The sequence below is a fragment of the Myotis nattereri genome (genome assembly GCF_964212035.1).
Source record: "Myotis nattereri genome assembly, chromosome: 11".
NCBI classification, from domain to species: domain Eukaryota; kingdom Metazoa; phylum Chordata; class Mammalia; order Chiroptera; family Vespertilionidae; genus Myotis; species Myotis nattereri.
This window is the reverse complement of record NC_138086.1, coordinates 57,999,752-58,026,847: the sequence shown is the minus strand read 5'-3', so window position 1 is coordinate 58,026,847 and position 27,096 is coordinate 57,999,752. Positions and strand designations below refer to the sequence as shown.

Below are 27,096 nucleotides of genomic sequence, written 5' to 3'. Positions count from 1 at the left end.
GAGCAAGTCCAACTCATACTAAAATGTTAGTGAGTGACAATGACTTACTGTGCCTTCCCCACACCCCCTGCCTCTTCCTAAAGATCTGTATAATTAACTGGAGAAAACAATGCCTTAATCCAAAACAATTATTCCACCAGCAGGGGCAGATCTTAGTTAAAGGAGCTTTGTGAGGGAGATGACTCAAAGATACTCTTTCTGATCCCTTCTTCCTAGCTTTTTGGGGAGCTTATAATTTTCTAACATGTAGCTAGGCACTTAAATGTGAGGCTGGTCCTGAGTCTCAGGAAGATCTCAGGAGAATAATTCCAAGCCTGCCACTGCTGCCCATTCCAAACTGATTAAAAAGCAAAAGTGGTGGGGCCAGTTCATACACAATAAGGAGTTCCAAAAATATCAAGTTAAACTTAATGGAACTGTTTAATCCATAGGACAGGATGAAGTTCTAAACCAGAATGCTCTAAGTCTAGTTTTGTTTTTCTTGCTACTCAGGAAATGAAACCAGCTTTAATGAAGTTAGGAGCTAGATATTGTCTGCTCATCTGAGTGGTGTGAGTAAATAAATCTGACTTCCCTGAGAAGAGAGGAGAGGAAGGGAAATGGGACAGAACTGAGGAGCCTCGTCAGGGTGATTGTGGCCCAGATCAGGGTGGGGAGTAGAGATGAAAGACCTAGGTGGATTTAGGTACAAAGGAGAATATACACATGAAAGGCTTCCCAGGGACACTGATTCTTTGACAAGCTTAACCACTGTTAATCAGTCATTTCAAAGTACAGCGAACTTTAACCAGTCCTATGCTATCCTAACATCTTTAATCAGACATGCTTTTGTGCTATCACTTTCTTTCGCCCCCTATAAATTTCTGTACTAAGAAAGAAATCTTTTATTTGGCTTTTTTTTTCTTCAGGAGATATTTACTTTGTGACAAGTTTAAAGTAACATTTTGACCTCTTTTAATAATAAATTTTTCTAAAAAGGTGCTCTAACAGGACAAAGACAACTTCTTTTCCTGAGAAGGCTGCTAGACAAAATAAGTTTTGGTATGTCTATCTGTTTTTATTTCATTTTCATGTGGAAACTCACTAAATGAATATGTCTGCAAATAATCATGCATGTTCAAGACAAATAACTACAGCATTAATCTCCATGGTTTGAACTTTTCTGAAAAGTTTCATTGGATAATGCTAATGCTAGTAATCATAATATAATAAAATTTATGTCAATAATAATTCAAAGCACTGTATATGAATGAATCAATTTAGTACTCACAGGAATTCATGAATAAGTTACTATTATTTTCCCCATTAGAGATTAGAAAACTGAGGCAAAATTTTTTTTTAAATAACTTAGTCGAGGACTAAAATGATTAAATTGCAGAGTTGGGATTCTGGTTAAAAAAACAACAACCCTGCTAACATGTCACGTAAACATTACCTGTGACATTGCAAGTGAATAATATAAACTTTGTTTTGCCATTAGTTCCGCATGTGTTCCTTTTTCCACCACCACCCCATCTTTTATGGTCACGATCAGATCTGCAGTTCGAATAGTGGAAAGTCGGTGTGCTACCACAATTGTAGTCCGACCTTTGCTTGCCTACAAAACAATAAATACAGAAACAATATAAAATTAATAGAACAAACTCTTCAATATTCAAGAAAACTATTTGTCATATATTTTAAGTGTCAGAGAATGTTACATTGGATATAGAAATTTGGAAACACTGATGCATTAGGAAGGCCAATGAAAATTAAAATAAGAAGGAAGTCATAAAGTTAATTAGATTCCAAACTGGTGGATTTATAAAACCATGGTACCTTAGAACAGAAAGGAAACTAAAAACCATTTAATCTGAGTCGCCTAACAGCTCTCTGGTTATTAGTAACTAACAGTAACTAAGTAGCCTGATCAGTGTGGCTCAGGGGATTGAGCATCATCCATGCACCAAGAGTTGACCGGTTCGATGCCTGGTCAGGGCACATGCTGCCAGGTTGTGGGCTTGATCCACTGTAGGGGTTGTTCAGGAAGCAGCTGATCAATGATTCTCTCTCATCATTAATGTTTCTCTCTCTCCCTCTCCCTTCCTTTCTGAAATCAATAAAAATATATTTTTTTAAAATTTAAAAAGTAACTAATTAACTTAAACTCTATTTCTCAAGCTCTTCATCGCTAGAATGGGGATATTTCTTAACTAGGTGGGTACAGATTTAAGGTAATATGTTTTTAACTTTTTTACAAGTATCATATACATATGGAAAAGTATACATACGTGTATAAATCAATGCACTTTCACAAACTGAATAGATCCAGATGTATAGTACCCAGATTAAGAAGCAGATCAGCTGAGCCTCTCTCAGGCTCTCTTCCAATCACTGTTGCCCAGCTCACACACACCAATGGTAATCACGATCCTAACTTCTAACAGCATAGATTCATTTTGATTTCTTTTGGTATTTTATATAAATGGAAACATAATGTTAAACAAAAACACCCAGTCATAGAAGGGTATATGACAGGGTGTTTTTGTTTAAGATTATGTTTTTGAGATTCATCTATTTTGTTGTCTATAATTGTGAATCATTCATTCTTATTGCTGAATTCTATTGTGCAAATATACCACAATTTATTTACCCATCCTATGTTGATTGACATTTGGGTAGTTTCAGATTTCTTCCCATAATAGGTTCTTATACATGTTTATTTGGTGAACATATGTTACTAGTTATATACCTAAAAGAAGAATTAATGAGTCATATGCTTAGCTTTTTAAGGTTCTGCCAAACAGCTTTTCAAAGTGGTTGTCCCAATTTATAAACCTCCAAAAGTGCAGGAGAATTTTGGTTATTCCATATTCTCATAACACTTAGTAATTTCTGTCTTTGTCTGGTAGACGAGTGCTATCATATTGTGGCTTTTGTTTGCATTTCCCCTTTGACTGATAAAGTTGAACAACATTTTATTTGGTTAGTGACAATTTGGATTGTAAATTGTAGATTTTTGCTCATTTTTTTTCTATAGGAACTGTCTTTTTCTCATCGGTTTTCAGGATTCTTTATATATTCTATATATGAGTACTTTGTCAGATTCTATGTTTTACACTTATGTTTCCCCTGTAAATGGTTGTCTTTTCACTTTCTTAATGGTGTTTTTTATGAATATAATTAAAAAATTTTAGTGATCAGTTTATGATTTTTTGTGCCCTATTTAAGAAATCTTTACTCCAATGTCATGTGAATGTTTTTCTATCTTTTACCTTACAATCTTTATCACTTGTGTTTCATATTTAGATCTATACTTCATTGGAAATGAATTGTATGTGATGTCAAGTAGGAATCAATGTACATTTTCCCCATACAGTGGTACCCCTTATTGAAGGTTTCACTTTTTATGATTTCAGTTACCCTGAGTCAACTGTGGTCTAAATATATTAAGTGGAAAATCCAGAAATAAACAATTCAAAAGACATTTTGAGAAAGACTGCATTCATATGACTTTTATTACAGTACATTGTTGTAACTGTTTTATTTTATTAGTAGTCATTGTTATTAATCTCTTACTGTGCCTAATATAAATTAAACTTTATTATAAGTACTAGAGGCCCGGTGCATGAAATTCATTCAAAGGGGGGGAAGGGGTCCCCTCAGCCCAGCCTGCACCATCTCCAATCTGGGACCCCTTGGGGGATGTCTGACTGCTGGCAGTCGGACATCCCTCTCACAATCCTGGACTGCTGGCTCCTAACTGATCACCTGCCTGCCTGCCTGGTTGCCCCTAACTGCCCCCCCCCACTGGCCTGATCACCCCTAACTGCCCCCCGCTGCTAGCCAGATCGCTCCCATCTGCCCCCTCCCTGCCAGCCTGGTCGCTCCTAACTGCCCCTGTTGTCAGCCTGGTCACCACTTACTGTCCCCCCTAGTGGCTTGGTCGCCTCTAACTGCCTCCCTTGGCTGGCCTGGTCACCCGTAACTGCCTCCCCATGCCAGCCTGGTTGCCCCCAACGGCCCCTCTGCCAGCCTAGTTGCCCCTCACTGCTCCCCCTGCCAGCCTAATTGCCCCCAATTGCCCCCCCCCCCCACCAGCCTGGTCACTCCTAACTGCCACCCCCTGCTGGCCTGATCGCCCCTCGCTGCCTCTGCATGCTGGCCTGGTCGCCCCCAACTGCCCCACCCTGCCGGCCTGGTCGCCCCATGCAGCAAAACCCTTTTAGCAAGTGAAAGAACATGTGGAAACTTGATATATTTAAATAAACCATACCAATTAATGGTGGCTGCTCTGGGAACAGACTGTGGGGGAACTAACTCCATCTCCCCACCTTCTTCTACTCCTCAAGAGGCTCCTGGAAAACCCTAGTCTCCACTACTTTAAGAATACAGTCTGAAAAACCTCTCACTATTTTTTTTGTTTTTGTTTTTGTTTTTGTTTTTACAATTTTCCACCTCTTTTAGCTACCAAATTTAAATTGACCATCTGCTACGAGAAGGTCTCTATGGTAGTTATATGGGAAACATGGAATTTCTGGTGTTTTAACTACCTCACTATGATGTCAAAAGCCAGTTGGCTTGGTCAACACTGGTTCCAATGTCAGGTCACTATACCTTTCCAAGAATACTTTCTCTTTTGTAAAATGGGATGACAAAAAGCAAAATGTCAGGCACTTAAAGCCACCATACTTAAGTTACTCATCTATTCCTCGAACCCTTCCTTTCAACTTCTAGGAATCTACTCATGTGAATATATGTATGCCTTTAGAAAGGAAAACACATTCAATATCTACACTCTTTGCTGAGACGAGATGATGTGTAGAAAGAATAATATTCTGTAGTTCTTTTTATAGCCTGAAATCTCACTTCTAAATAATTTAGCAATAAGTTAGTTAATAAGTTAGCAATTGGCAATAATAAAAAAATAATTTATAGTCATTTAATACCTTTCTCCTTCATTTAACTTTATTAACAAACTAATATTTGTGGATAAATTTCCAAGAAAAAGTAAATGATGAAGTAGTGGGCAAGAAGAGAAAAATGCTAAAGTAGCTCATCTTTCTTTTAGTAATATCATACTTATGCCAGAATGATGACCAAGAAATAATACATTATAAATAATCTTATTTGGTAGCAATTATATAAAATCAATATCTTATATATAGAAGTTTTCCTTATTTGTGAGGGAGGACAAAACTTAGGAATAATTTAAATTTATAGAAATCATTAAGATACTTATCCATATTATGAAAAATATTTTGCTATATTTTTAAAGCTTTTCATTTTATTTTTAAGACTTAGAAATATCCTGCTAATTAATAACTTAAATTCATTTGTAAAAGAAAAATCCAATATATATATGCAGTTTAAGGGAATAAAAGTGCATCTATTATAAGCCTACATGAGAGCCTCGTTTGGGGTATGGCTTGAGTTTCTCTCCCAAAAGGACAGAGTGGTTTTGGGAAGAGACTAGATTGTTGTTTTTAAATGCTGGTAAAATATGTACAACATGAAATTTCTGATTCTAAACATTTTTAATGGTAGGGTCCTTCCAGATCTGAGAGACTAATTTCTTTTGTATCACTTTTCTTTTATACTCAGGCTTAGATAGCTATTTTTTCCCCTGTAGTAAAAGACACATAACATAAAATTTTAACCATTTTTAAGGGTATAATTAAGTATATTCACCACTACCATCTTAAGAACTTTTTCTTCATCCCTTACTGAAACTCTGTACCCTTCATACCATAACGCTCTATTCCCCCTTTCTCTCAGCCCCTGGTAACCTCTATTTTATTTCTGACTATAAATTTGACTATTCTATCTCATTAAGTATAATCATACAAACTTGTTTTTCTTCATCCCTCTTATTTCAATTAGCATAATGCCCTCAAGATCCATCCATGTTGTAGCATGTGTCAGAATTTCATTCTATTATATGTGTACACCAAATTTTGTTTATCCATTCATCTGTTGATGGACATTTGGGTTGTTTGTACTACCTTTTGGCTATTGTAAATGATGCTACTGTAAATATTGTTATACAAATACCTGTTTGAGTCACTACTTTCAATTTTTTTTGTGGTATATGTCCAGAAACAGAATTGTTGTTCATATAGTAATTCTATCTATATATATAAAAGGCTAAGTGACCGACCATCCGTCCAACCATCTGACTGACCGACTGGTTGGTATATATGACGTGCACTGGCAATTTAAAAATAAACGTTGACTTGCACATGCGTAATACATATAAAGCTCTTGCTGGCACCAATCACACGAGTGTGTTTTGATCTGTCATTGTTGATCATGAATTTGGTTGTTTTTGTTGACATTCTGAGAAATTTTGGATATACTCGATGGAGATTTTCACACCTATTTGAGTGATGATTCCATTAATTCAACAGATGATACTGAAAAAGAAAATTTTCCCATCGAATTTCTTAATAGTGTTACTCCTTTGGGAATGCTGTGTCATAAATTAAAATTGAAAGTAGGTGCCATCATTATGCTACTGAGAAATCTTCATAATAAATGGGATCTTTGTAATGGTACTAGGTTTATTATCAAAAGGTTGTGACCTAACATAATCGAAGCTGAAGTATTAACAGGATCTGCAGAAGGAGAGATTGTTCTGATTACAAGAATCGATTTATCCCTGTCTGACACTGGTCTCCCATTTAAATTAATTTGAAGACAGCTTCCTGTGATGCCAGCATTTGCGATGACTATTAATAAATCACAAGGACAAACTCTAGACAGAGTAGGAATATTCCTACCTGAACCCGTTTTCAGACATGGTCAATTATATGTTGCTTTCTCTCGAGTTCGAAGAGTGTGTGACAGTAAAGTTGTAAATACTTCACCACAAGGTAAATTAGTCAAACACTCTGAGAGTGTTTTTACTTTTAATGTGGTATACAGGGAGCTATTAGAATAAGTTTAATCAATTTATCAGTCATTGTTTTTATCAATGTTGTTTTTATATCATGTTTTTGTTATATGTTTTTGTTTTTATATCATGTCTTTGTTATTGTTATATCATGTTATTGTTTATTAATCAATTTATATATCATTTTAATATACATTTTACTAATTTTCTTTCATCTCTGACACTTCTTTTATAGAGAAAGGGCAAATAAGGATATTAAAATATTTCTTCTAATAAATTTCCTCTCAATGTGCACGAATCCGTGCACCAGGCCACTAGCATTTAATAAGAGGCTAGTTTTGAACAGTGATCTGTATTCAGATTTTGCTTCAGTCCCTGGCAGATGTGTAATTTTGATGCAGTACAGCATGGAAGTTATGTGAATGAAGGCTGAATGTCTCGGTCCAGGTTCAGACTTCACTATTGCCCAAATGTACTTCAGTGTGTCAGTAAAGCAGGAGAATAAGTGTTCTTATCTCATTGGATTCTTTTTATAAAATATATTTTTATTGATCTCAGAGAGGGAGAAGGAGAGGGAGGTAGAAACATCAATGATGAAAGAAAGAGAATCATTGATTGGCTATCCCCTGCATGCCCCCTACTGGGGATCGAGCCCACAACCTGGGCATGTACCCTGACTGGGAACTGAACTGTCACCTCCTGGTTCATAGGTCAACACTCAATCACTGACCCACACCAACTGGGCTCATTGGATTCTTAGCTATTATTATCCATTTATTCCTGTATTACACCTAAAATAATGATATATGAATGGCTTTGGGGAATCTATGAACCCTTCAATATTATTGTAAATCTGTGTATAAGTGCATTTGTAGATTTTTCTGAAGAGTCTCAATGGGGCACTGATCTATTAAAAGGGAAGAAGCACTACCCTAAAAGAAGTTATTGGCCTATAATTTAACACCAAGCCTTACAAATGTGAGCTTGAATAAACAGATTTATAAAATATGCCATGATGCTTTGGGAATGAGGTAGTTTCTTTATTACTTTTGTTCTCCTGGCTAAATTCCAGCCAAGAAAATTCCCTTGCAGAAATTCCCTTCTGTTCCCAATTATTATAGTGTTGCTACAAATGGTTAAAAGATGAAAAAAGAAAAAAAAATCTAAAAAATCCTCAATATCATAGATAGCAAGATATGTAACTGACATAGATACACCAAAATATGTCTCTGTGTGTGTGCAATAATTAACCTAATTTCAACTTTGGATAACCATTTCTTGGGGCTTAATTTAATAAAGTAACCCACCGCTTACTGTAATATACCAGTTTTCTTATTGTTCAGTTCTCCAGGTAGTATAAATGTAAAGGCTCTTGGAGGAACACCAACCAAATGCATCATAATGGAAAAGAACAGTGATGATAAAGAAAAGCCCAAGAAGGTTGCAATAGAAGTAATTCTATCTCTTCTAAGAATAAAACCGTGATGGAAACACTTCGCTCATAATTAGTAAAGGGCCTTTTTAAGGTTCTCCACTGATGTGGTATAGCTGAACCTCTCTTAATAATAATTATTCCTTAGATTTGCATTCCACTTCTAACATTTCAAAGAGCTTTTACAGGTCTTATTCCAAAACCAGTGTGGGCTTCCTCTGCTTCCCTAGTGACCTCAAGATGTACATGCTGTGCCTCCTCACAGTGGGACAGCCTGGAAGCTTGCTGCATTGGCATGCCAGGTCCAAACCAGTAGCAGAGTGGAACACCATAGCCTGTGGCCTTAACCTTTATCCATGGGCCCTAGATTCTCTTCTTGAACATAATTAATGAATCAAAACTAGTTTTGGGCAATTAAGAAATCCAGAAAAGGGCACTTCAGGTCTTGGAACTATTCTGTATCATACTCATCCAAAATCCTTTTAACAAATATTTATTACCTGTTTACTAAGGGCCAGTCATGGTTCTAGTGCTGGGGACACTACAATTAATGAATCAAAGCCTTTGCCACCAGGGAGTTGACATACCAGTGGGGAAAGAGAGACAACAAAATAAATAAATACGTACATGCACAGTATGTTAGTTGATGAAAAGTGCTATCACATGTTTAAGGAGCAGCCAATGTGGGGAGAGTGGAGGGATATGAGTTTCCAGAAGGAGTTTGGTACCTAATTCCAAAGAACTTACAGTAGCTTACTGTAAGGAGTTAGGTTTTTATTTAGAGTGAAGAGTGAGATAAGAAGTCACTAGAGGATTTGAAGCAGAAGCATGTCATGATCAAATTTGCACATTAATAGCATTACAAGGCTCTGTGTTGAGAAAAGATTGAAGTGGGCATGGGCTGAAGCAGGGAGTTACATATTGCAGTAATCCTAGTGAGATCAAGAGTGATAGTTCCTTTATGTCCCTTTTTAATGAAAATCCATCTCCTGCTCCAGGAAACTATTGATATGATTTTTAAAAGTCATTACAGATTAGTTTTACTGGTTCTAGAACTTCATATAAAAGGAAGACAATGGGGTACTGGAGAGAAAGGGTTGGAAGGAATAAGTGAAGGCTGGGCATAGAGAGATGCATCAGTAAGAAGAAATATTTTAATTTACCTATATTTTAACTCTCCTCTTCACCATGAGTCGTTTTCCAATAAATTGAGGCATATATAATTAATTGAACCCAATTTACTGTGCTACATCACCCCATTTGTTACCATTTACCATTACCCCACAAAAGAACAAATACTGCTTAAAGCAGTTTCACATGTATACATCTCTACAATGTTGATTTAATACCCTGCTTTATAAACTGAAAAAACATTAATAGCAATGATTTTTTTTAAAACCTTAAGAAAACCCATAATTCTGCCACACAACTTTTATTACTTTCATATATATTGCCTTCATTTTTATTCACTTATACAACTATTTTATGTAATTGGAATCATAGTTTACAAATATTTTGCATTGTTCTCTTTTTACTTATGATGTAGATTTCATTTTAACCAGGAAAAAAATTGTGTATTAGTTTATCATGTTGCCAAGCAACTATTTATTTTTAAAGTTTAAACAAGTGTTGTTGTTTTTTTAAATCCTCACCAGAAGAAATTTTTTCCATTGATTTTTAGAGAGAGTGGAAGGGAGAGAGGGAGAGAGGGAGAGAGAGAAACATTGATGTGAGACATGTCAATTGGTTGCCTCCTGCACACCCCAACCAGGGCTGGGGATGGAGCCCGCAACCCAGGTACGTGCCCTTGGCCTGGAATTGAACCCATGGCCCTTTGATTCAAGGGCTGATGCTCTAACTACTTAGAACACAGGCCAGGGCTGACGTTTAAATAAGTTTTGATTGCCTGAGTGATGAATATACTGGATGGAAGACAATGGAGATATTTAACCCTCAAACCCATGGTCGGCAAACTGCGGCGCGCGAGCCACATGCGGCTCTTTGGCCCCTTGAGTGTGGCTCTTCCACAAGATACCACGTGCGGGTGCGCACATACAGTGCAATTGAAACTTCGTGGCCCATTGAAACTTCGTGGCCCATGTGCAGAAGTTGGTATTTTGTGGAAGAGCCACACTCAAGGGGCCAAAGAAGCCGCATGTGGCTCTCAAGCTGCAGTTTGCCAACCACTGCTTTAAACAATTCCTGAGCCTATTACAATATGTTTTTAAAAATCTTATATACATATGTTAACTATACCTCAATACACCTGGAAAAAAGTCTTATGTAACTTAAGAGATAGTTATGTTAAGTGTAATCCTTTTTAGCACATTCAAGCCCTAAGGAATGAAACGTCGACAATTCTGAACATAATTTGAGTGCATTCTATAGATAAGAGCCCTGTCCTAGATAATAAGTATAAAAAATGAATAAGCATTAGTCATGCCCTTGAGGGAATCACTGTTTCTTCTTCACCCAAGTGAACCAAATTAGCAAAGTGTCCACAATAAACATGAATTTCCTTATCACTTGTTTATTTTATGAAAATAAAAAATATCACATGCAACATGTGACATACTCATCATGTGATGGAAACAAGGGTAAAAAATATATACAATCTTATTTACAAGTTGATAATAGTAAGTAATAAATTTTTCAATAAGCAGTGAGCACTCTGGCTGCCAACAACCATTTCTGCTCCCTCAAAGTCAATATTTAAAAACTTTATTCTTTTCTTGAGAAAAAATCCCAGCACATTTTCAAACAAGGTCAAAGTAAAATGTGACATTAAGCCTTCTGAAGGGTTTGGAGGCCATGATTAAAAAGAGGGTTTGGCCATTGAAAAAGTATCTGATGGCTTCATACCACCATCGCCAACCACCCTTCCAGATGCAGTACAATTTGGTCAAGAGTCATGACTGCACTGTGGCCATGAAGCATGTGCAGCAGCTTGCAGTAAGCAGGTCAGTATGAGGTTTGAGGGCCCAGGACTGTAGGGGTAGGGTGGTTCAAGTGCAGGTCAAACCACACTGTATGCTTCTCTACTTGAGGTGAAATTAAATTAAAATGATACTCCAGGGCTGCCCTAAAGAAGAAAATCTGTCAGAGAAGAGAATCCCATAGCTGTGTATGGAAAAGGCAAAGGTGAACATAGTTATAACCATGATGGTAGTAGTGGTGTGGGGTTACTATGGGGAGGTGGAAATGCAGACTCATTGGAATGAAGATTTATATAGGATGACTGCTTGGATATCAGTCTCAAATATATTTTTAGCACCAATTATAACATCTTCTTCTCTTCTCCATATCATTTCGTATAAGCATCACATAACTGTTTAAAAGGGTGAACAGACTGCATGCATATGTTAAGGAGGGTACTAAACTTAATGAATAGTGTACTATGGTACTATACTTTCTTGTATTTAAAAACAATGCTGAATAAGGAATATAAAAATTAGAAATATGTCTGCTCACTTACCTTTTCCAGTGCAGTTTGAACAACAGATTCGCTTTCTGTATCTAGGGCAGAGGTAGCCTCATCTAAGATCAGTATCTTTGGGTTTCGAACTAAAGCTCGAGCAATCGCGATTCTCTGTTTCTGTCCTCCACTCATCTGAGTTCCTTTTTCCCCTACTAAGGTATTAAATTTCTAATGGAAAATAGGAAAGAGTATAGAAACAGAGGATAGCATGATCAAATGATTAGAAAAGGAAATTACAAATAATCAGTTGTTTTAATACCAGCTTAATAACCAGTCTGACTGGTTTTGACCTTTGATTTATTCTTTATAAAAATAAATAACTATTAAAATAAAAGTCGAGTAAAGAGAGGACCTAAGAAAATTTTGGCTATGGATAAAAGAAATGAGAATATATGATATATCAAGGATTTATAATAATTTGAATTTTCAAAGTTTTTAGGTAATTTTTAGAATATGTTGCTATCTTTAAAAGAACACATTAAAAGTATGTAATACAAAAACTTACTTAACTACTATTAAAAATGTTTATTAGCAATTTAATGCATTACACACAAACTCTGTCCTGGATATTCTGAAAAAGAATATGAAAAAGTTTACTGCAAAATAAACTTCCCCTCAAAACTTTTTTCAATTTAGGTCTTCTTTTACTTTTTTTGGGTATATACATATTTAATTTGGCAAGATTGGTAGTTACTGTTCTTTTTTCTTCATCAGCCCTGCTATAGTTTTACTGATTTTATTCATCTTATCAAAGTACCAGCTTTTGGTTTCAATGATTCCTTCTAATGTTTCTCCAGTTTTTATTTTACTAATTGCTGCTCTAATCTTTATTATTTCCCTCCTTCTGCTTGCTTGGAGTTTGACTTGCTTCTTTTACTCTAGTTTCTCAAGGTGAAAACTGAGTTTGTAGATTTTAGATCTTTTTTTCTTTCCTAAAATAAGTATTTAATGCTACGTTTCTCCTAAGGCAGTGCTTTAACTGTATCCCACTATTGATACACTGCATTTTCATTTCTTTTTAGATAAAAATATTTTTTAAATTTTCCTTTAAATTTCCTCTTTGAGCTACAGATTATTTAGAGGTGGCCTATTTAAATTCAAATATTTGTGGATTTGTATTATTAATTCTTTTATGGGCATATTTTATATATTTTCTTTGAAATTGCAAAGCTATTAATTTTTATTATAATGACCCAGAATATTGTTTATCTCAGTGAACATTTCATGTGCATTTGAGAAGAATGCATTCCAAAATTATTAGAGTATTCTATAAATGTCAGTTAGATCTATTTGGTTGACAGTACTGTTCCAGTCATTCTATATCTTTGCTTTCTGCCTATTTGTTCTATTAAGTACTAGAGATTTCAGCTAAAATTGTGGATTTGTCTATTTCTCCTTTCAGATGTATCTTTTTTCTTTCTTTTTTTTTTGTCCTCACTCATTTTGAAGCTTTTCTGAGGTGCATAAACATTTAAATTATGTTTTCTTGCCTGTTGATCATAGTTTTCTATTTCTTTGCATGTGTAGTTATTTTAGAACATGTACTCAATTCTGTGCATATGTTGGAGAGACTCTGAATTTGTTTTCTTGTGAAAAAAATGTTGATTTTCATTCTAGTAGGTAATTCAGATATTGACTTAGCACCCGGAACGTGTGTAATCTTGGTTCTCTGATTTGTTGGGAGTAAATCTGTAGTAAGTCTTGAAACTTAGCAGGATCCAACCTCCAAGTTATGCCTACTCGGGGGATCTTGTTATGGCTTGGTTTTAGAATTTGTTAGGGCAGGTCTAGAGCCAGCCTTACTCTAAGGTGTGGTCTTTACTCCTAACCTGTAGTTTTTATTGGTGTCTCAGCTACATGCCTGAAGTATTTAAAAGGTGTTAATGTGATCTCTCCATTCTGGCTGGGTTGTGCTTTCAACATCCCCACCATCCTGCTCAACTTCTAGCATCTCCATTCTCCTCTCAGCTTTGTATCAGCTGCTCTCTGGTAAGCCTTGGATAGTATCATACTCAAAGATTTCCCAGCGATATCTACATGGACCTCTGACCCCACCTCAACTCCACAGCTCTCTCACTTCCTCTACCTTTGCGTAAGCTGCTCTGTAATTCTGTCTTTCAGCTCAGTGGGACGACCATGTCCCGTCTGGATTCCACTTCCCAGAGATGGGGTCAGAAATTTGTTCCCAGGCAGAATGCTGCAAATTCCTGGACTTTCTTCATGAGCTTCCTTTCTCTCAGGAATCACAGTTTTATGCTACCTTTTATCCACTGCTTGGAAACAATTGTCCTATTTTAGCCAGACTTATGGTTGTTTATTGGAAAAGGCTAGCAAGTATTAGTTAACCCTAATATAATAATTAAAAATATATGTATATCACAGAGGTATCACAAAAGCAAGATGGTTTTATTTTGAGCATAGCTTTTTCAAATATTTCACCTATCTAAATTAACCACTTTTGGAATTTTTGTTTATTATTGTGCTTATCCTTATTTCTCTGGATTAACATGGCTGTGAAATTTAGTTTCCATCATCATAAGCCAATGTCTTTAATTTGTTCTTTGGATTATATATTAAAGATTTACTATTCTATTTATAGCAAGGGACATTTTTGTATAACTATGAGACTTTTAGTAAAAGACAGTAGTAACTTAAGGGTATAATTTCAGAGGCACCAGAAAGCTCCCTAATTCCAAGTGGGAAACTGAAGATGACTGGTGTTTTGAGAAAAGGAAGTCATTGTAAGTCTCAAAAGGTCAAAGAAAGGAAATCTGTGTTTTCCTGAACCATAAGGCAAAGAATGACCTCAAGTCTTTAATGAGTTTTCTGTCTTAATTATGATACTAGGTAAATGGGGACAGGAGGTATTTACTACCAAAACAAATTTTTATTAAAAAAATGAACAAAATTATGATGCTTCATGGAGGGCAGTTTGTAAAACATACTCATTAAAATGAACTTTTTTGTTATTGTTTCCTTCAGGGATGTGGAATTTTGTCTGTATTTTAATTTCAAATCTTATCCTTTCATATTTCACAGGGTACTCCCCACAACAATTTCAGTGATACTGATGAACAAATACTTTGAAAATGCAAATAAGTGGTTTTACAGCAATCAGTTCTAAATACCCATTAGGAAATGTCCTAATACCAAGATATTAGTTTATTATGTCTATTTCCAAGTATGACTTCACATTTTATGTCCAATATTAGCTCTATGTGCTTCTAAAAAACAATCATATTTATTCTTTTGCCTAATCACAGAACAAATCTGAACATTTTGTGTGACATTCCCACTTTTAGCCACAAGATGGCCTTGCAAATCAACATTTTTGAGACATAATTTCTCTGCTTTGTCTCATATAATCTTTATTTTATTTTTTTCATTTACAGTGAGAACCAATTAGAACTAAATATGATTTTTTAAAATTTATCTTTCAATTATGCATTTTTTTGGTTGTTACCATGCTCTCTCATTTATAGATGTTTCATTCAGGACAACTCAAAAATTAATCACATCTTCCTGCTCTGGAGAAGTTATTGCTTTTTGATTTCATTTTGGAATATTATAGTGCTTTAGCTCTATGCTAAGGATACAGACTACATAGTGTACTTACATTGGGAAATTCCATTATAAAATCATAAGCATTTGCTTCCTTTGCTGCTTTTTCAATCTCTTCATCAGTCACGTCTTCTCGTCCATATTTAATATTGTTATTAATGGTAGTCCCAAACAAAACAGGCTCTTGGCTGACCACTCCAATATGTTCTCGATAATGCTGCACATTTAAAGTTCTGATGTCATTCCCATCCACTGTGATCTGCCAATCCAAAGGAATGAGTCATGTGGTGATGCCTTTTACTTCACTGTTTTTAGTCTTTTTTTACTAGTCCAAAAGAATAAGCTGAGAAGCACAGGTTTTCAGGGGTCAAAGACTGACTGTATTTTGATAAAATATTTATAGCATTTATATTGTTAAAAGACTTGTTCTGATAGATAGGAACAAACAGAATATTAAAAAACAACAAAAACTGGCTTCAAATCTCACTATGTCATCTAAATATCTTTATTCTAAGATCCAGAAACTAGGTATTATAAAGATATATACCCTGTCATTGTGTAGATACATGTAACAAACTTCAGTTTTGTTATTTTAAGACTGGTGTAATCTTTCATTTTTTCTAGGAAAAACCCTTCCTTACTTCTCTTCAACACCCCATTCATTGCTATAAATAACTAGAGGCCTGTTGCACGAAAAGATTTGTGCAATAGGCCTTCCCTTCCCCTGGCTGCTGGCACTGGTTTTCCTCTGGCACCCGGGACCCAGGCCTTTGCTCCGGCCGGAGCTGCCTTTAGTCTTCACTGCTCGGGCTGGAGCCGCCTTCAGTCTTTTGCTCCGCCGCTTCGTGCCTATGTACGCAAATTAACTGCCATCTTTGTTGGTGGTTAATTTGCATATCTTGCTGATTAGCCAATGGGAGGTGTAGCAAAGGTACGGTCAATTACCATGTTTTTCTATTATTAGATAGGATAGTAAATTGTCTTCTCCAGAGATAGTACCATTACTTATTACCCCAACATATTCCAATGACAGAAGCCAATGTTTGATAAATATAACTTATAGAGTCTCTCTTTATTACCAACTCAGTATTTTGTTTAGGCAAGGGTATTTTGTGCAACTGCTTTATATAAGAATGATTATCCAATAATTTACTCAACATTAGCATGGATACATGAGTGGGGTATTAAAGACTCCAAATGAAAACTTACTTAGGAAGTCAAATTTAAATGAAATCAGGTTATTGGAGAGTAGATTTTCTTTTAAAAAGAACAGTTGAAATTGAATAGAAGCATTAAAAATTATGGTTCTGTGCCTGTCATAGTCTCATTCTATATGCCATGTACAAGGGTGAGAAAATTAAGTGCAACATTATGGGTGACAGAAAAAAATGAGAGAGCATATTCTCTACAGATGTCATCCTTCTGGGATGTTTTGAGAAACTGAAATTCTTGGTAAGTTCTGGGTACTACAAAGTACTATGCTATTTTTCTCTACAGCAGTTAATACCTACTATATAACTTATTTTATTTATTGCCTGTCTCTACTTATTAGAATGTAAACTTGATGAAGGCAGAGGTTTTTGTGCTTTGTTCATCAATGTATTCCCAAGACCTAGAACAGTGACTGGCACATAATAAGTGCTCAGAAATATTTATTGAATGAATGCATATGTAGGAAAGAAAACAATATTGTTTCTCTTGGAGCTCCACTGCTAAAAATTAAAAGTTAACATAGCTATAATATCTTTGTAATAGGTGGTATTTCCAAATCTCACTATGCAGACTCTGTGTAATATTGGTAGGTGCACTTACAAAGCCGTCTTCAGGATCATATAACCTCTGCAGAAGTTGGACTGCTGTACTCTTCCCACTGCCATTGGGGCCAACCAAGGCTACTGTCTCTCCAGAATTAATCTTGAGATTCAGACCTTTCAGAATCTATTGGAATGTATGGGAAGAAATTCCATAGAACTAGGTTAAATGAAAATATGGTTTAATATTTTCAGAAATTTAATGTAATTTAACATAAAACAAATTCTTCAGTGGCTATTAAAAACAAATTTAGATCTTGTTTGTTTCACATACATATATAATAATAACCTACATAATTCTGGAAAATAATAGTAAAAGAATCTCTCATCATTTCTCTATATAAAGAAGAAATATAAATTAAGATTACTTATTAAATATTAATAGCCACAGCAAACTACATTTTCAGCTGAAATACTTTATATGAATTTCATGACTACCAAGTTAGTGAAAATTTTACCTTTAATTTGCAACAACTGAATGAAATCTTGCCAGATATGTTGGTGAGCTACTTAAGAAATTTCTTTTTTAGAATATATTTAACATTATTCCAAAGTAAAACAACTGTTGAAACTTCTTAGGGACTCCCCTGAATGAGATTCCACCAATAGAAACCCTCCTTCTCCTAGTGGTGGATCCCATGGAGACATTTCAGCTTAGGGGAAGCACTTTAAAATTTTCTCAATAACTGGGGGTTGAAACCAGTATTTAGTGTTCCAAGAACCTGCAAAGTGAGAGAAACCTCCCAAATGACAATAGCAATCCCGTTGAGAAATTCTCACCTATCTTTGCTTGCATTTGTATGTATTTAGCCCCAAGTATGGGAATCTTTCTTTGGATTCCCTCACTTTGATCTCCCCATTTGTAAAGAAACAGACCCTTTAAATAGCCAAACATAAAACCTTCAAAGGGCCAGGCAGAGAAAAATTCTTTAAAGGAGGTGAGAAATCAGGACCCCCAGTGGGAGGACCTCCTGCCCCACCTGCACTTTTACTCTAGAGTAGGTTTCTGGGTTTCTGTTCTTTCCGTAGAAGAGTTTGTGTTTTATTTCAAATGAGTGAACTTTTTTCTTTTTAAAAATTCTCCAGCTTAACAAACAGAGCTATGTTTCAAAAGTTCATTTCAAAAATAGTTGTTTAAAACCCAGAGAGCACTTTACTCTGCAATATAATAGCACAGTTGGTGCTTGTTTCCAGGAAGACAACCCAAGCATAGTTGCAAAATGGAGTTAATCCTCTGTTTATGTTAAGAAAGATGGGAGAAGACAGTACTACTGTAATAATGGTAATTAAGTAACAAGAAATTTTAAAAAAAGAGCGCTGAAAAAAGAATTTCAATCAAAGACTTAGAGAAAAATAAGGAAACAGGAGTAGGTAGATCTTTTTTGATGCAAATTATACAGGGGGGGCATTTATATATATACTTTAAAAGGCATTATAGTTTGATAATAAGCAATTTTATTAATTTCATTTAAAATCATGTCCTTTTTCTATGAAACAGTATTTGTTAGTAGTTACTCTTTGCATTCTTTAACTACTTTTTTGGAGAAGTACACAATAAATGAAAGGAGGAAGACAATAGAAGAGACATATTTTCTCAAGAACGCGTCAAAGTCTGAATGGCAGAAGAAGGATAAACTGCTGCGTGTGCACACATGAGTGTGTTTGTGTGTGTGTGAAAGTGAGAAGGAAAGTAACTGAGGCACATATGCTGGTGCAGTAAAAGTCCTAGGAAAGGGAGAAGTGAAAGGCACAACCTGTGCATAATTCTCCGAGGTTAGAAAGTAGATTAAAATGAGTTATGCTGGGTGGGATAACATCCAGGGACCACCAATAGGTGGCACCATCAATCCAAGATATTTTGGTGTGCTCCCAAACCCAGAGTGAAGGAATCCCAGGGAGTTGAAAATGCTTTAGTCAGCTGAGTATAGAAAAGAGGCTGCAAAATGTAACTAGCTCACCCAGAGTTATCTGTCCGTTACTGATCTTTCTCTCCTTCCTTCCCACCGTTACCTCTTTCCTCTTTCTCTCTGTCTCTCTTTCCAAGTCTCTGAACAAAGTGGCTAATCTTGGCCAAACTGATCCCAGTTTATTTTATAAGAGGAGATCTTAGCCAGTAGGTGGTAATATAAGAAAACTGTACAATTCTGTAATTAATTTTAACCCACCTTGACAGATTGTCTTGATGGATAACTGAAAGAAACATTTTTAAATTCCACAGTTCCTTCTATGCATTCTGGTTTATAACCTGTTGTTGAAAAATTATCTATAGCAGGTTCCTTGGAAAAACAAAGAGAATGCTATAAATCTTCAAGGGAATAAGTTGACAAATCTCTACTTTCTACAGTATAGTTTAAAGTTGATTTCCCTTTATAATGTTTTCCTTTTTGCTTGAAGGGCATTGATTAGACATGGAGGTTTTAATAAAACATAATCTCCTTGTAGAAGAATTAAAACAAATTTCCATAGTCATTTGCCCAACATGAATTGTCCCCATCTTTTTGTTTTGTTTCCTTCTTGCAGCAATGCTAGTTATATTTCAAAGCAATCAGAAGTCTTACCTTGTCAATAACATGAAAAATATTAAAGGCAGCTCCTCGGGCTATAGTGAAGGTTTCAAAGTTAGGGGCTGCTGTTCCAATGCAATAACTACTATGAATTACACTAAAGAAAACCTAAAAGAAAAAAAATAATATTTATCTTTCCTCAGTTATATAAGAGAGACAACAGAATAAAGTATATAGTTGGTTAAGACCCAGACAGATATTAGAAAAATTATGTAGGAGAGAATAGAAGCTGCTGTCAAATATAAAGGAAACAAGTCAATCCAAGTATATTTGGCCTTCTCCTGATGTGGAACAACTTTTGGTTGTCCCATAGTCCTGTGATTATTACCTGGGAAGTCTGAGCAGAAAAACTGGCTTGCAGAGGAGCGCCTGCCATACCTGAACCTGGTTAAGTGAGGAGGTAAGTTGCATCCCCTCCTTGTTGGTCGACCCCTTGATCTTAAAAGAGAAGGATGTGTTTGATTTTACTAACTTAGAGACATTGTACTATTTCTGTCCAAACTCTTATGAACTCTTGCCTTATTGAACACCTGTGCATTTTCAGACAGACACATCTCTGCAAAAATTCAAATAAGGAAAGAACCCCACAAGCTAGGTACTATTTTCCTTACTTATAGATGAGGAAACTGAGGTATAGCAAGTCATTTGCCCAAGCCACATATAAATTCTTCATGCTGAAGTTTCATTTATATGAAATAAATGAATAGCTTAAAGTCTTTACTATGGAAGTCTCAAATTCAGAAGATGATTTTAGCTGAGGAAAATAGAAATCTATATAGAATAGGAGAGCCATACATAAATTGAAATATATAGGCCAGATCAATTCAGTTAGCAAGGCAAATAGTTCTTAATCCTGAAATGATCTGTTGATTGTTAAAACTTGGGAGGGTAACTGAATAAATTCAAATTTAATGCATAACCCTAAGAGTTTAAATAATTCTAAATTGTGATATGGACAATTTAGAATTATTTATATAGTATGATTTTGTTTGTTTGTTTAAATGCTCACAGGATATATTCATTGATTTTAGAGAGAGAGAAACATCAAAGTGAGAAACATCTATCAGTTGCCTCCCATATGCGACCCAACTAGGGATCAAACCGCAACCTAGGAATGTGCTCTGACTGGGAATTGAGACTGCAACCTTCTTCGTGTATGGGACAATGCTTTAACCAACTGAGCCACTGGCTGGGACTCGTTTGTTTTAAACATGTCTATATGTGGAAAGAACAGAGGACAGAAGAGTCCAGTCTATAGAATATTTCCAGAGGAAAGACATTTAGCAAGGTGAATGTAGACTGCCATTTTAGAGTGCCATCTCAGCAAGACTGAAAGAAGAAGTCTAGACACTGGCCTTTTTGACTACTAGATTAAGAAAACTCTATCTCCCAGTGGAAAATTAAATTATGGTTTTTCTAAAAGTGTGATGCTTTTAGAAGATAGGCTGGATGAATATATCCTGCCAATCATAACTAAAATTTAAAGATATATACAAATCATTTGAAGGAAACAAATACTCCTGTATTTATTAAAGATATTCATATTTGAATATTAAATATTATTCAAAGAGAAATTTTTACTATACTCTTAAGTAAGAAAAAATGTATCTAGGCCAGTTACTTTTGTTCTCACATACAACTTACAGCAAGGACAGTTCCAATGGTATAACCAGGTTCTCCACTCAGAATCAAGTAGGTTCCATACCAGAAAGTGAGTCCATAGGTTCCATTCATAAAGAAGTACACAGCACCAAGAGAGAGTTTTGAAGCTATAGTCTTTTTAATGCCAACATCCTTTGCATCTTTTAGATTGTATGTATATCTTTAAAAGACAAAACATAATATAATAGCCTTTGGGGTAAAAAAATAAAACCAAGTATATATTGTCATAATTAAAGGAACAGACCTTTGAATTTCTTTCTCTTGGGCCCCAAAGGCTACGACTGTTCGGATTGATGACAAAACTTCTTCTGCCACAGCTCCAGCTTTGGAATAGGCATTTAATTCCTTATTAGTCAATGAGATGACTATCTGTAATAAACCATAACCACAGTTAACCAAAGAATGACCTGAGGGTAGTAACAATATACAGAGCATTTAATTCAGGTAGAATCTAGAATAACATAATTTTACTAGAGGCCTGGTGCACCAAATTTGTGTACGGGGTGGGGAGGGGGGTCCCTCAGCCCGGCCTGCACCCTCTTGCAGTCCGGGACCCCTTGGGGGATGTCCACCTGCCAGCTTGCTGTTCCTTAGCATTGCTGCAGAGGCGAGAGAGGCTCCCGCCACCGCCGCTGCACTTGACAGCTGTAAGCCCAGCTTCTGGCTGAGTGGCACTCCCCCGTGGGAGCGCACTGACCACAAGGGGGCAGCTCCTGCATTGAGTGTCTGCCCCTGGTGGTCAGTGTGCATCATGGCGACCTATCTTTCTGCTGTTTTGTTGATTTGCATATTAGCCTTTTATTATATAGGACTAGAAGCCCGGTGCATGAAATTTGTGCACGGGTAGAGTCCCTAGGCCTGGCCGGCAATCAGGACTGATCAAGTTCCCCACCTCCCTGCCTCCCGCCTCCTCCTTCCCTTGCCACCAGCATGCCGCCATCACCACGCAGTTCCCACCCCACCTCCCCGCCTTCCCACCTCCTCCTTCCCTCACTCCCTCAGCTCCCTGACACCGCTGGTTGCCCATCATGTTCTACTCTGCCCCTGGTGGTCAGCTCATGTCATAGCAAGTGACTGAACTCTTGTTGTCCCAGTCAAACTCCTGAAGGGACACTTTGCATATTAGCCTTTTATATATATAGATTATTGCAAAGGTACTTAATATCAATCTAACCTTGTTGGTTTACAAATGAGGAAACCAATGGCCAGATATATTAACTGATTTTTTAAAACTGACTTCAGAGAGGAAGGGAGAGGAAGAGAAACATCAATGATATGAGAGAGAATCATTGACTGGATGCCTCCTGCATGCCCTCTACTGAGGATTGAGCCCACAACCCAGGCATGTCCCCTGACCAGGCATCAAACAGTGACCTCCTGGTTCATTGGTCAGCACTCAACCACTGAGCCACACTGTCCAGGCTTAATTGACTTTTAAAGTCTCATGGCAGTGAAAGATCTTAAGCTAACATAACCTAGAATCTAAATCTCTCTTTTTGCTTTCTACTAGTAGAGTTTTACTGTTTTTTCTCTGTATTTTTAAAAACTTAGAAAGTGTGTGTTTATATAATACAATTGATAAAGGCTTGATTTGGAGAAGGATATTAGGAATACAGTTTTTTTGGGTATACTCTGGAAATTAATAAGCTTAATTTAACTTGATTTGATTTGTTATCTAGAAAATGTTTCCTAGAAAATGCTGTTATCTCCAAACACTAAGAGGTGAGATTCCAGAGACAAAGAGGGGAGAATATCACTCTTTGTGATATTAGGGAGGTTTATGTGATTTCTCAAAATTTTAAAATCAGAATGGCCCCTTTTCTGTATTATATGCACTTATTACTCCTTTAATTGGTAAAGGATTTACTTTAGTAATTGGCACAATGAAAGGGAACAACGAAATTTGTCCTCTGTGCTGTGAGTCTGAGTCCAACTACTGCCTACTCACATAACAGATCTATCCACTTTCAAAGTACATTTCACATCATTGGAGCTGATGTTATGTAAGACATGCTTGGACAGTTGTTAAACTCAGAAGGTAGCATAAACTGAGTAATACCCATTATTTTATGAATTACTGTAAAATATTATAATTTCTATAATATATCACTAGAAGGGAAGCAGCAAAAAGCCTTGGGTATCATATTGATTTAATAAATATTTGCTAAATAAATTAAATTGAAGGAAGCTAGAAACTATCCACCTGACTTCTATAGTCAATTGAATAACTTTTACTTTTACTTGCTTCCTCTTCATAATCAATTAATACAATAGCAGAACTTAGACTCCCCACTACTGTTCCTTTTAAACAACTTGTCTACGTCACTTCCCTGGGCAGTTAAGTTAAATATTTGATCTTAGTAACATACTGTGGGTAATCTTTCTCCTGAGAGGCTCTAATTTCAATAAGATTTTGACAAGGGTTACCAAGTCAACACTCGAAGTCACACTAAATAATGATTTGCTGTGTAAATACTTGGATCTATTGTTAAGGAGTTATTCAACCACAAAATATTATCATTGCTAAAAATTCTTGTGTGGTTCACTTTGTATATTGCTAGCAAATACACTCAGTGAATTTTTGTGGTGTTGATTTTCATAATAAATAATTAGCTTTGCAAAGTTAAAAAAACTTTATCCATCCCTTAAGAGTACATTGTGCCTCAAATCTAGGAGATGAGTATGTACACTGGTAGAATTGCCAAAAACATGATTTGGAGAGAGCTATTAGGGATATATTGGTTGTTTTTATACTTCACAAATAACACTGGTTTCAAAATTTGGCTGAAAATATGTTAATATCTTGTGGTATACTCACAGTATAACAGTGCTAAAACTATAATTTAAAATGCACATACATAATTTATTAAAAATTTAAAGAGCTTTACATAGTACATAGAAATAGCATTAGCAAACATTTTAAATATAATTTAGAGACTTAGCATTTTAAACTTTAAATGGTTGACATAAAAAAGTATTTGAATATTTACTGTTTTAGGATTTTATCATTCTGTTCTAGTGAAATAAACTGCAACACATTTATCTGGGAATTTAGAACAGATAAGGCACTCCCAGCATCTGATGTATCCAGGCACAATACTTTATCCATGCTATCATCTGAAGTTGCATTAGGCTACTAAGTGAAGATGAATATTTTTTAATGTTAGTAAGATACTAAAACCAGCCTCACCATAGCCAAATAACTTGAGGATAGAATGGTGATTAACTGTAAACAAAATCAAAAGTAATTTTGATGTATAATGTCCCTTTCTATTTGAGACATAAAAAAATGAACAGAAATGCCTTTCTGACAAACTCAGTAAAACACCTCATTCACATTCCCACTTCTAGTCAACACCACATTAGCCATCTTACCTACCCTAGAACACATGGCTGCGGAAGCAATTATAAGAGGAGATGTAGACAGAGTCACTAGGGTGAGTTTCCAGCCCTTCACCAAGCCAATCACCAGACCAATAGAAAATGTAGACAGGTTTTGAAACATCAGAGCAATCTTGTCTCCAATACCATCATTGATTTTGTTGATGTCACTGAAACAAATAAATGCAGCAAAGTTGTTTATATGTCAGATATGAAAACAAAGTTGATATACTATTCATGAATACTCTTACTCAGTTATTCGAGTGTTCAGTTCACTGATGTCACAGCTGTCAAACCAGCTGATGTCCTGTGCCAAAATGGAATGAAAAAACTCTTTTCGAATTCTCTTGGTCTGTCGTGCTGCTGTCATAACCCAAAAGGAAATTTGCATGTAGCCAAAAACCAAGGCAGTAACTCCTATCCCAACATAATATAAGGTCAACCTGAAAAAAGATGATTGGAAATGTTAGTGAGACACAAGAACAACTTTTCCCTTGATACCAAAAAACCCCCAACACCTACTTACTACACCCCCAAACCAAAAAGAGCCTATCACATTTGTGCTGAAAGACTGGGGAGGAGAATAGAGACGGCCTTCAGCCCACTGGCTGTGCTGGAAAGGAAAGCATGTTCCTTTCTTACAGAAATCTGCCATGTTTTCTCTCAGTAGCATTTCTACATTGAGCATTTAGCAGAGACATACTAAAAGTGGAGCATTTAAAAAAAAAGTGGAGCATTTTTAATGCTAATAAGAGGTTAGCACTTACAATCAGATTTAAGAGAACAGAGATCCCTGATAAATTTCACTGATTGCAAATGGAGTGATGCTGCAACACATGTTATACGGAGGTTATAAAATATAACTAGTTGTGGGTAACACTGAACCAGTTAGATACTTAGTTCTCAGAGATCCTCAGAAGGCCTTCACAGGCTTCCTCGGCCCAATGGGATGGTGTCTAGGCATATTGAAAGAAGGGGGGAAGAGAGCTCTCAAGAGCTTTGGACTCAAACTACTAAAGTGGATGTTATATGTGTGTTAAGAAGTGTAGTAAAGAGCAGAGTGTGGTACTATATTAACTTAATTCAACCCAAAATGACTGGTGAGAATTGATGTGCCTGGCATCTTCCCTCAGGCTTGCAATTGATAGGGGCTGTGGTGTTCTGACTAGATCTTACAGAGCAGCGGACATCTTAAAGTTACAGATTCTTATTAAGTAGGTCTGTTAGGAGGCAGAGCGTGTGCAGAGAGGAGTCACTGCTTTAAGGCTCCTGACTCTTAGAAGAGACTCTGTTTCATTGAGGTAGATACAGATTGAGAGGGGAAAAGACCAAGAGATTTTCAGCATTGCAATGATAGTTACAGTCTCTTGGCTATCAATGAAGGGTTGTGCAAGACAGGAAGGACTAGGAATAACCAGATATTTTGTTGTCATAGATATCATGAAAAGGCAGGAGAATAGTGGCAAGAAATGAGGAAGAGAGAGAGGAGAACACAATGACTTTCTTGGGCATAAAGGTGCTGGACAACTAGGATCCCAGTCGGCATTAGTGTAGGCAGGAGCCAATGTGTGACTGGTGTGGCCTCACTGATGCTTTTAGAGGAGGACCTGTCCTACTGGAACTGGGACTAAGGGGAGACAACCTCTGGAGGATGAAGACTTGGGTGGATTTAGGCACTGGGGGAAGAGGAGTTATTTTTAAATAGAAGTTGTTGGTCTAAGTCAAAAGGAGATATCTTGCTAAGCTTTGGGAAAGGAAAAATGTGCCTGGTCTGTGCAATATGACTTGGGTGTGAAAACACTGTCTTAGGAGAAGGAGCTGAAGGAGTGTGAGTAACAGTGGGAATGGTTACAATTTAACAACTGTAATCTCACTGGGGGAATAAAAGTGGTTCTGTAACAGTTATAATTGCTTTGGATTTGTAATCAAAATGGTTTTATGATTTGTCTTTGACTATTCAGAGATAATTGCAAATTCTGGTTTTATAAGCCCAAGTCGTTTTACATTTGCTTTTCCAAAATTTATTAAATTGGAATTTTTAAATTATATATATATATATATCCTATCACAATATTTGACTGAGAAAATTTATTTTATTTTTTCTTTACTGATTAAGGTATTACATGTGTCTTTATCCCCCACTCATGCCCTCACCCCCCGGTGTCTATGTCCATTGGTTAGGCTTATATGTATGCATACAAGTCCTTTGGTTGATCTCACCCCCTTACCCCTACCCTCCCCTACCTTCCCTCTGAGGTTTGACGGTCTAATTGATGCTTCTCAACTGAGAGAATTTTTGCTAAAACCTATAAAATAATCAAAATTAAGCTGCC

At 36.2% G+C, this 27,096-nt stretch overlaps 1 protein-coding gene across 1 annotated transcript in view; it reads right to left on the bottom strand.

The window, feature by feature from the left end:
• ABCB5 (ATP binding cassette subfamily B member 5) overlaps positions 1-27,096 on the bottom strand; it is a gene marked incomplete at both ends in the record, with an annotated part of 79,395 nt that overhangs the window by 39,213 nt on the left and 13,086 nt on the right. Inside the window, 10 exons of the mRNA XM_081101904.1 lie at positions 1,436-1,597; positions 11,782-11,952; positions 15,401-15,604; positions 17,158-17,283; positions 19,322-19,432; positions 19,715-19,828; positions 21,365-21,542; positions 21,627-21,751; positions 24,762-24,933; positions 25,015-25,206. Coding sequence (XP_080958030.1) covers positions 1,436-1,597; positions 11,782-11,952; positions 15,401-15,604; positions 17,158-17,283; positions 19,322-19,432; positions 19,715-19,828; positions 21,365-21,542; positions 21,627-21,751; positions 24,762-24,933; positions 25,015-25,206 — 1,555 coding nt within the window. The remainder of the gene's footprint in view (positions 1-1,435; positions 1,598-11,781; positions 11,953-15,400; positions 15,605-17,157; positions 17,284-19,321; positions 19,433-19,714; positions 19,829-21,364; positions 21,543-21,626; positions 21,752-24,761; positions 24,934-25,014; positions 25,207-27,096) is intronic.